This window comes from Lolium rigidum, chromosome 5, assembly GCF_022539505.1.
Source record: "Lolium rigidum isolate FL_2022 chromosome 5, APGP_CSIRO_Lrig_0.1, whole genome shotgun sequence".
Lineage (NCBI taxonomy): Eukaryota > Viridiplantae > Streptophyta > Magnoliopsida > Poales > Poaceae > Lolium > Lolium rigidum.
Genome location: NC_061512.1, coordinates 141,984,569 through 141,996,106, shown reverse-complemented (window position 1 = coordinate 141,996,106; position 11,538 = coordinate 141,984,569). Strand labels below are relative to the sequence as shown.

The following is an 11,538-nucleotide window of genomic DNA, read 5'->3' as shown; positions in this document are numbered from 1 at the left end:
AAGAAGAGCCCACGACGGACCCATCCCCGCGGGCGGCGAACGGGGGCTCCAGGTGACGGCGAGCTTGACTATTTTCTTGGGGGGTTTTCTATAAGAAAAACTTGTGCGTCTTCGTCGTGTATCCCTTCCCGGCTTTCGCGACGACGGCGAATGAGCGGGTGAGTGCGGCCGCCGGCGTGAGCGTTGTGTCGACGCCAAAGAGCGGGCGACTGGCACCGCCTCCATCATCGCGGGAGAAGGATGAGACGCGTCCAACCTCGCAAATAACGGATCAAGCTCGTCCAGCGTCGCAGCTAGTGGATCAAACCTCGCCAACACCGGATCCGGCGATCAAAAAGTCGAAAGCCTTTTGACCGAGGAGGGCTCGAGCAATGGACTGATTCATTGAACAGCGGAGGCAAGAGATCATGCGATTTTGGAAATTACAAATCAGTAATCACGACTCGAGCGAGATTTGGGGAGGGCAAAAATTACTCAGGCTAAGATTATGGAAAAGGAATTTATGAGAGGAATCATGAAATCGCTGATTTTGGGGAGTCAAGGCGGCCACCTGTGCGGACGGGGATGACGAACGGACGAAAAAAAAAAAAACTCGACTATTGGTACGGTGGGGAGTCTCTACTATCTATCTATCTATCTATCGAAAATGTAGATCTGATCTCAGGTCCAGATGCTCCCGATCGATGGACCAATCATGTCCAGCACCACTCAGTATTTGTCAGCGTCTTCAGCTTTGTATTCTATCCGTATCTTTGTTTCTGAACAGTGACCGGGTCCATTTGGACAGACGTAATCAATGTGGTCTGCTACTTCTCAGCGCGATAGTCCCTGACGGTGGGAACTTTCTTGTACCGTTAACCTTGTTCATACCAGTTCTGCAAATCAACATCTTCCACAAGAGTTCAAAGATGTGATTCAGTTCAATATCCTCAGCTGATCATCTATCACGCCAATGAAAGAATCTTTAGCGCGTCCAACATCGCTGTGAGTGGTGACCGTCCTCAGACTCTTGCTATGGCCAGCTGTTTTCTCCAAATCACCACCTAGGCCATTCACGCCGCAAAGGAAAGAGTGTCTCGCCTCCGGCGGCAGCGGCGCCCAGCAGGAATTGCTCCAGTACACTGCTCCTCTGCATTGCAAGGACTAGATCTGACGGGTCTTCGGTATTCTCGGCCGCCTCCACCATTGGTTCTGTCTCGATTCAGAGGAAGTCTTTTACTAACCTCGATTTGGGCATAGATTGGACTCCCAGTCGCGGGCACGGTCAGCTTGTACGACTCGTCCACCCCGAACTTGAGCTGTGGAGCGAAATGCAGAGCATAAGAAAGACAGAGAAGCATCATCGAGTGCAGGTCACCAAGAATCCAAGACATCCAAACATACCTCGTCGTCCGGAGAGTGGACGGCCATTTTGACGCCGGCGAGCGCGGGGAAGCCGGCGTAGCTGCCGTCCATGGCGACATGGCGTGGTCCATCTGCACGACGGCCAGCATCCTGCTGAAGCCATCGGCCAGGATGGCCTTCCCGTCGGCGTAGGTGCTCCCCGCCGTGGACAGCCGGAGGTCCTTGGCGACATAGAGCGTCCTGCCGCCGCGGCTCACCGACGCCGGCATTGGCCATAGGTCAACGCGCCCTCCGGCGGTGGCGGCGGCGGCAACAGGCGGTAAATAAAGCACAAATTCAGAAAACCTCCGCCGTCTTCCTCACGCTAACGACCGTCTACCTGGGTCCACCGTACAAGATGCACTGTGTACTTTCCGCTTGGTTTACGAGGAGTTTTGGGGGACCGCGGCACTCCGGAAAACAACCCACAGCACAGATCACTGCGCAATATGGACGGTTCAGAAAACAAGAGCATCTGAGCTCGGGTGTAGAAACACCGCTCCCTCTATCGATCGATCTATCTATCTATCTACCTAGTCTAATACTTATACTACTTAAAAAGAAGGAACATGTTCCCCATTCTCCTCCTACTTTGGTCATCCTTTTGATCGTCTACCTCAAGTTTTGGTCGTCTCGCACTACGCCCGCCCGCACGCGCTAAACTGGGCCAGGCCCATCTCGTCCTGCTCCTGCGTCGCACCATCTAGCTTTTCTCTCCCCTGGCGAAGTGACGATCCCTCCCTGTCCAACCCTAGCCGCCATGCCTTCTCGCCCCCCACACGATTTCCTTCCTACACCCATCGGCGTTCTCTACGCGTGTCCCGTCCGCGCACCTCGGCGATGCGCCGCCGCCCCTCTCCCCTCTCCCCTCTATCAAGCCTCATCAAGCCCCTCCTCCAACCCCGCTCCACTTACACCACCAAAACCCTAGCCCGCCCCACCTCTCCCCTCCGCCTCGCTAGGTACTTGCCCGCATGGAGGAGGCGCTGCCAAGCTCACGTGAGGATGTTGGAGCGCGTGGAATCCAGCGCATGCTGCCATGACCCATTCCTCCCCTCCCCATCTACGGCGACAGAGAACTCGCGTGGAGGACGACAGCAAGGAGCCCGCATCGTGTGAACCAAGCGCCGCCGAAGACAGGCACCTCCAGCGTCGGCGCTCCTAAACTGGACAGGGAGGACCCGATCTCGGCCTTCAGGGGCCTGGATCTGAGAGCCCTCCTCTGAATTATTCATTTGATTTTTTATCACTTAAAACAATCCGATTTGATTCTGCTGTTTTCCTAGAGATTCCTGTTCATATTGCTTCAGCCCGATTCCTAACGTATTCTATGGTAGCAGTGGTGGTCTAGGCGGAAGCAGTAAGCATGCCGGAGAGCCAGCCGAAGGACATGCAAACGTCGTGGTTCATTTGGAGAAGCACGAATTTCAGCAGGCACATCAGGATGAAGCACTACTAGGGTGCGTACAAATGGTGACCCCTTGGCCTCTTCACTTACTACAAGTTGCAGCTGCAGAAATATTTCAGAATATTTTATTTTGGTATTTTGGTAACATCGGTGGGTTTGATGGAGGCGTGTTCTTAGTTTTCTGAAGGGAATAACGTGGAGCACTTATCAATTTACTTGGGACTCAACCAACCTCCCATGGGTTCGAGCCGATCTTCATGGCAGTTTTCCTAATCTGGATACACGTTTAGTTTGGTGGACAGCAAAGATTGTTAGCTAGCTCCCGTTGGCTTGTTCGCTAATCTTGATGTAAGCATATCTCATCTGTACTTACAATCCAGGTTGCATTTTCTTCATGTAAGCATATTTCATTTGTGCTTAAAAACCATGCTGCATTTTTTGTATTGAGCAGGCAGTGTCTTTGTAAATAATTTTTTACTGTCCATAAGCTCCATCATCAAAGTTGAAGTGTACTTGTTAGTCGCCTGATGATCATGGTGTTTTGACTTGTAGTCTCCAGAATGGTTCATGGATTACCACTATTAATAAATGTCATTGTTTGTGAATTAACCTATGGCTCAAAATAATTAGAGGCTCAATTTTGTGCACTCTTGTTTGCTTTCATAGTACATGCCTTTTATTTTGATTTTACTTTTCATGGAGATTTCAGGATAGGGGCAGCGTTGTAGTAATTTCTGAAATTTGTTCTTACCCTAGCTTGATGATCTTAATTGTGTGTGGATTACTAAAATAAAACCTTGAATCTTGATATGATTCTGTAAAAGGCTGACATGATAAGCCATAGGTAATCAGTCATTTCTTGTACTCTTTAATAAGGACAAGGCATAGTGATTTCTTATTGTAATAACCATTATGAACAAGATGTGAGTTTTCTGTTCTATATTGTAAATATATAATCTCTGTGAGATAATACTTTTCATGGAGATTTCAGGATAGGGGCAGCGTTGCAAGGGATAATTGTTGTTGCAGGATATAGGTAATTTCTGAAATCAGTTCTTACCTTAGCCTGATTAGTCTAAATTTTGTGTGGATTACTAAAATAAAACCTTGAATCTTGATATAATTCTGTAAAAGGCTGACATGATAAGCCATAGGTAATCAGTAATTTCTTGTACTCTTTAATAAGGACAGGGCATAGTGATTTCTTATTGCAATAACCATTATGAACAAGATGTGAGTTTTATGTTCCATATTACAAATATATAATCTCTGCGAGATAAACTAAATTGGCACCTTCCAGGTTCATGCTTCACATACTATAAAAGTTATTATCCATTCATTTATCGATGTAATATACTTTTTTTCCCTTAGTTCCTATACTTGATGAAAAAATTTGAAGTGAGATTGCTGTTCCTTAGTTCCTACCTACAAAAAAAAGATAAAAGCTATTAAAAATGGTGAAGCCATCGGTGATGACTTGCTAGGATTGCTGTTGGAGTCAAAGACACGGGAATCCAATGGGAAAGCAGATCTAGGAATGAGTACTGAAGAAATAATCCAGGAATGCAAGCTATTTTACTTCGCATGTATGGAGACAACATCAGTCTTACTCACATGGACACTAATTCTGCTCAGCATGCACCCAGAGCGGCAAGAGAATGCAAGAGATGAAATGTTGCACTATTTTGGAAGAACCGCACCTGATTTCGAGCACTTGAGTCGCCTGAAGATTTAAGTATGAAATATATATTCTGACATTTCCTACTGCACAGATTGCAGTGGCTAATATAACAGCACAAGTAATGCCCCCTTAATCAATATGACAATATAAGTACCAAGAATATAAAATATAAGATTTCCGTAGTATTAAAATTGTACCACATATCTGCATATACATTTGAGTGAAAACAAATACTCACAAATCTCTGACCGTGTCATTAAAAAGACTTTATCTGGAGCAAAACAGGAAGACATTGTGCTTTAAGTTCAGAAGGATTGGAGCAATGATCTTTATATTGTGTTTTTTTGCAGGTAACAATGATTGGCATGGAGGCCTGGATCTAGGTGCGCCTCCTCTCCCCATTTGTTACACAAAGCTTATGCCTCCTGAGAGTGAGCTAGCATGGCATGGACCAGGTGCGATGCAAATTCCTTTCCGTAAAACATAGTTTTGCTTCTGTATTGTGTACTGACTATTATGTTTGTATCTGGTATATTTTTGGGATTTAGGTATGAGAGACCTTAAAAATTTGTAGTGAGTTTAGACACTCGGAGCATAAAAGTTGTTGTCACTTCTGTGCTTTGTTGGGATCAGAAGTTTCTATCATGTTCTCTAGACAAGACTGTGAAGCTCTGATCTGCTTCAGAGTCTGGAAACCTTCAAGTCATGCATACCGTTCTGAGCAGGGAGCTTATATTACCTACTTTTGTGTTTTATTAGTGTTAGAACTATATACTATCCTTATTTAGTTTGGTTGAACATTGTAAACGGTTACCCTCAAATAGTTACGTCATCTGTATATATTGAGGTGTGAGAATAAATGATATGCATACTAATTTAGTACTAGGTTAGGTGATTATCCCATGCTGAATATGATTTAGGTAATTATTCCATGCTTGCGACAAAATAAAATTAACGGAGGCATAAAAGTGATACGAGAACTCTGAAGCAAAGTAAATCATCGAGGCTTAATTGACTTTTGTTTTTCAGTCATATGCATGCGTGAGCATGTGCCAAGTCAATTCAAATGAATTATTCAGAGGAGGATACCACAATGTCATACCTATCTATGAATAAAACAATGCAAGCAAATATTTATGACATGCTACTCATTATTAATAAATTGGAGCTAAACATGAGAGATCATGAACTACTAGACTTTCATTAAATGACATATACCTCACATGAACCAACTAAGCATGCTTACATGAATGAGTATATGTACAAAAATGAAAACAAATAGAGTTCATACCAGCCTCTCACCACAGTCGAGTTGTCGTAGATCGTCATTATTGCCTTTCACTTGTGTAGCTTGAATAATATGAATGAAAACCAAGCTCCAACCACCGGAGACCGCTGAACTCCATAATAAACTTTACAAAACCGAAGAAGAACAACAAATGTTTTTGGTGTTTTCGAATTGGAAACAAGAACAAAAGGAAACAGGCAAACAAAGCAACATCTTTTTGGATTTTCTCATAGCAAACTAACGATAGTAAATAAAGCAAAATAGGAACAAGAAACCAAATAAATAAATGATAAAGAGAAACAACAGAAATATTTTTGGTCTTTTTGTGTTTTAGAAAGGAAACAAAGCAAAAAACAAGAGAATGAAAACTAAAAGAGTCACATAAACACAAAGTGGCAGAAATCCGTCAAACTTGATAGCAGTACAGTAATTATTTTTTTCGAAAATCTTCCGCTGTTCAACTCGAAAAGTGCTCAACTAATGAAAGTTAGATAATAACCTGGGGAACATGCACAAAAATTGGCTTCTCAAAATAACGTCCTGGCTATTTTTAGGATTTTTTTTAGTATCAGTCCAGAATCTGTTTTTTTAGACAGCACTTCCCCAAATATCATCCTCCTCATATTAGAGGCAACTATTAGAAGCGAAAGAAGTATGTACAAATATCCGGCAATTGTAATATGCAATGAATGAGTGGTGCCGGCATACCTCCCCCCAAGCTTAGGCTTTTGGCCTAAGTGGAGATCAACCCTGGCCGAGGGTCGTGGTTCCACGCCGGTGGATCATACATGGCGTGGTCATAATAAGTTCCCTGTGCAGAAGAAAAGGATGAAGGCTCCACATGCCCAAAATGCTGATGTGAAGAACTTGCTGCGTCGGATGGCAAGTCGAGGGGTTCCTCGGCCTCCTCCATGTCGGCCCCTGCGTGATGGCCGCCCCTCTCTCTGTGACCGACCAATTTTCCCTGGAATCAAGGTTAAACAAAGCAGGTGCATGCAATCCAACTAGCCTTTCAGATTTAGTTATTCTCCACTTTTTCTTGAAAAAGGTTATCTCATAGGACAGGTTATTCAAATTAGACCAATTAGAAACAAAGTCATGTTTTATCATGGAAACAATATCAAGTTTCTCTATAGAGAGCTGAACGTCAAGAGAGTGAGGTTCTACACCATGCATAGCTAGCAAACGAGAGGCAATGAGACCTCCACAAATTCCTCCTTTATCACGGTTAGTAGCAAGCCTAAAGGCTATCAAAGCACCCAAATTATAAGTTCTATCAAGTTGCAATTCAGCTGCTAAGAAAACCAAGTCATGGATGGATAACTTATTTGCATTCTTTCTAGCAAGAACGCACTTGGTGACAAAGTAAGCAAAATAGCGAATAGATGGGAGTTGAATACTACGAATTTTACCACTCTCATCTGAGAAGCTTCTCCCTTGACAGATCAACTAGACTCAAGAGTTGTCGTGGCAGCCCCCTAATCTTCTCACATGATCCCCATTGTGGCACTTTAATAGCTGCACAAAAATCATCAAAGGGCAAGTTGATAGTTTTATTGTAGATTTTATATCGAACCATGGGGTTAGGTTGGGACCAATGGAATTCAAAATCCTGTACCACTGACATGGTTAGTTTTGCATATTGGTAAGGTTCACCAACAACAAAATCTTCTAACCCTGCATTAGAAATTAGATTTTGAACATCCTGAAAAATTCCTGCACTCTTCATGAAATCGGCGCATGGGTAGTATGAGGAGTATACTCCCTCTTCACGGTGGACTCTCATAACTTCATGCACCTCCAATTCATGTTGGTTAAGTTGGTGTCTATTCCACTCCATTTTCTGAAATTTTTCAACAATCATTATAAAAGTTGATTTTGAGACATATAAATGAGGGAAACTACTATAGAAACTTGATTGCATCAAGACTAGTTTTTACAACTTAGAACAAGCATGCAAACTCACTTAACATGTCACATACAGCAGCAAAATACTCAAGATATACTCAACCAAACAAAATTCTATTTGGATAATCGGAGGAGTCACATACCGGATAACAAATGCCCCAAATTTCAGCACCAAAGATGGGCTGAGTAAGGAGATCGAAATCTCGAGCAAGATCAGCAAGAAACTTGGGTTTGAACAATGGTGGTGTGTTTTCCCGTGAAAGAGAGTGGAGTGGTAGGTGGATGAGTAAGTGGAGGGCCAGGTGGGGCCCTCACCATAGGGTGGCGCGCCCCCCTCCTTGGCCGCGCCGGCACATGGGGGGCAGCCCTGGGGTGCCCCACTGGTCAGCCCTGTGCACTCCTGGGTTGCATTTTGAAAAATAGGACCAGTGATATAATTTTTGTAAATTTTTGAAAACTTCAAAAAATGCACATTTCTGGGTATTAAAATAACTATTACAGGGCAGAAAAATATTTTCAAACTTCTAAACAACTAAAGCGTCTTGCAAAATAAATAGTACTACAGAAAGTAAACAAGTGTGGAGAAAGAAAGAAATGTTGTTTAGCTCTTCCATGCATATAAAATGTACTTGTTAAACAAGGTTGATCAAGTCTTGCCACCAAATAAATTTTACATGACATAATAAGAAATAAACCTCAAATCAATCATGTTACCTTATATTGTATTGATATGGATCCAATCATAATATTTTGATATCCTTATTTAGGCTCATATATAGGACAATCAATAACTCCCACTTTGATAATTCTCAAATTAGAAATTGTATTAACTACATATACTTTATCAATCCTCTTGGGAAAATAAACAATATGCTCCTTGTCATCAACATTGAAAGTAACTTTTCCTTTATTGCAATCAATAACAGCCCCTGCAGTGTTAAGAAAAGGTCTTCCAAGAATAATAGACATATTATCATCTTCAGGCATTTCCAACACAACAAAATCAGTTAATATTAAGCAATTATTAGTAACTTGAACAGGAACATCCTCACATATACCAACAGGAACAACAGTAGATTTATCAGCCATTTGCAAAGATATATCAGTTGGTATCAACTTATCTAAATAAAGTCTCTTGTAAAGAGAAAAAAGCATAACACTAACTCCTGCTCCCAAATCACATAGAGCGGTTCTAACATAATTATTCTTGATGGAACAAGGGATAGTCGGTATACCTGGGTCTCCCAGCTTCTTTGGAACCTTGCCATTGAAAGAGTAATTAGCAAGCATAGTGGAAATCTCCTCATTAGGAATTTTCCTTTTGTTAGAGACAATATCTTTCATATACTTTGAATAAGGAGGCAATTTAATAGCATCAGTCAAAGGGATTTGCAGGAACAAAGGTTTCATCCAGTCACAAAATTTATTATAGTGTTCTTCCTCCTTTGATTTTAGTTTCTTAACAGGAAAATGCATTTGCTTTTGAACCCAAGGTTCTCTTTCATTACCATGTTTCTTAGCAATAAAATATTTTTTAGTGTACTTTTTATTTTTAGCATGCTTTTCAGGTTCATCTTCAACCTCTTCTTTATCAGAAACATCATTCTTATCATTATCTTTATCATGTTCATTACCACTTTCAGTTTCAACATCAGAAATAGAAATACTATTAGGATCATTAACAGGCTCAGAGGATTCTACAACAGTTTTATGTTTCTTCTTCTTTTTCTTAGAAGGAGCGCTAGTTCCTTTAGTTCGTTGAGAATCTTGTTCAACTCTTTTGGGATGCCCCTCAGGATATAGGGGATCCTGAGTAGAAACACCACCTCTAGTTGTTACTTCATAAGCATGTTTTTCTTTAGAAGTATTTTTTAACAAGTCATTTTGCACTTTAGTGAGTTGATCTATTTGAGTTTGAACCATATGAAAATGTTTAACAAGCATCTTAACATCATTGGAGGTTCTCTCCACAATATCATGCAATTTACTAATAGCTTGAGAATTTTCCATTAAATGATTCTCTACTCTCATACTAAAACTATCTTGCTTAACAACATAATTATCAAACTCATCTAAACATTGATCAGGAGGTTTTGAGTAAGGAATATCTCCTTTATCAAAGCGTTGAAGAGAATGTACCTCAATTGTGGATGAAGGGGGAATTATCTTACATAAATCTTCTATGGGAGGTAAATTCTTCACATCTTCAGATTTAATACCTTTCTCTTTAAGAGATTTCTTGGCTTCCTTCATATCTTCATCATTTAATTCAATCATACCCCTCTTCTTCAATATTGTTGTTGGGGTTGGTTCAGGTGTAGTCCAATCATCATGATTTTGGCTTATTCTAGCCATTAATTCTTCAGCATCGTCTGGAGTTCTTTCCTGAAAACACAACCAGCACAACTATCTAGGTATGCCCTAGACTCAATGGTTAGTCCACTATAAAATATATCAAGTAAGTCATGCTTTTCCAAATCATGTCCAGGCCGAGCTCTAAGAAGAGAGCAAAACCTTGCCCAAGCTTCAGGCAATTTCTCTCCATCTTCCTGGTCAAAACTATAAATTTTCTGCAAAGCAATATGTTGAGCACTAGCAGGAAAATATTTCCGAAAGAAAACATCAAGCAAATCATTTGGACTATCAATAGAATCAGGAGGCAAACTTGACGTGGGCACTACCCTTCGGGTAACCCACATTACCCTATCCTGTATTGACTAATTGGAGGCCCATGAAGACACCTGAAGGCGAGATGGGCCACCAGGACGGCGCACCAGAAGGTTCCTTGACGGGCAAGACAAGGAAGCGATCGAACAAGGAAAGATCGGATCTAAAACAACTGTAAATCTAGTCGTACTCGGTGAGACCTCTTGAGACCTAGCCTCCTATATAAAGGCCAGGAGAGGGGCTGCCGAGGGACACGATCAATCTTAGCCAACAAAAGCTCAGAGCTAGGTCACCTTAGCAATAGCCATCTCGACGAGATCTCAGCCGAATTATTCGGCGCCCCATTGTAACCCATTATCATCATAATCAAGAACAGACAGGCAGGACGTGAGGGTTTTACCTCATCGAGGGCCCCGAACCTGGGTAAATCGCTCTCCCCGCTTGTCTGTGAACCGATGTCTCGTGTCAGCTTGCAGGATTCCATCAACCCTAAGCCCCTATCGGAGGGCATTGGCGAGGAGTACCCTCGACAATTGGCGCCGTCTGTGGGAAGCCTGTAGGCACAAGGCAAGTTATCGGCAGTACCAGTCACGTCCGCGGCATTCTTACTCGAATCACCAACGCCAGCAGAGTCAACAGATCCAATCCGCTGCGGGTCCTTCGAGTTCGTGCCGCGCCACGAAGTACTTCACCCAAACTCTATGGCATCATCTCATGACGCGGAGGCTGTTTTCGGTGGCGTCCACTTCGTCATCGATTCCGGAGGTTTCCTTCGCCTCCCTAGGGCCGGTGCGTCCGACTCAAAGGCCGTACCTCCGGAGGGTGTCCCTTCAGCGACAACCCTAAAAATTTCGCCCAGAAGCATACAAGGGAGCGACCGAGGGAATCTCGACACCACGGCTGGACAAAGAAAGAGACGAAGAAGCTCACACCGTGAGGAGGAAGGCAGAACAGCAGTTCATCCTCGACAGTTCGAGCAAGGATGCCACGACACATCGGCAATCAGGGGCCGCACCCGTTCTCCGTATCTTTCGGCTACAGAGCAACTCGAGGCGCCATGTTACCTCCACTCATACTTCGATCCAAAGGATGGTCGGGAGAAGTCCAGTCATTTGTTGAGGAACTGCCGACACTTCCTAGAGATTCGACAGTTCTGTGATGATCTTAGAGCCGAAGCTATATCAAGAGTTCACATGATGGAGG

General features: G+C 42.9%; 1 protein-coding gene across 1 annotated transcript; it reads right to left on the bottom strand.

Annotated features, from left to right (window-relative positions):
• Positions 1–647: 647 nt before the first annotated feature.
• On the bottom strand, positions 648–1,641 carry LOC124658440 (beta-hexosaminidase 3-like). The gene is made up of 2 exons (XM_047196773.1): positions 1,384–1,641; positions 648–1,298 (listed from the first exon to the last, which is right to left on the bottom strand). The coding sequence occupies exons 1-2, from the start codon at positions 1,611–1,613 to the stop codon at positions 1,265–1,267; spliced, it is 264 nt and encodes an 87-aa protein (XP_047052729.1). The 5' UTR covers positions 1,614–1,641; the 3' UTR covers positions 648–1,264.
• Between the last annotated feature and the right edge of the window lie 9,897 nt (positions 1,642–11,538).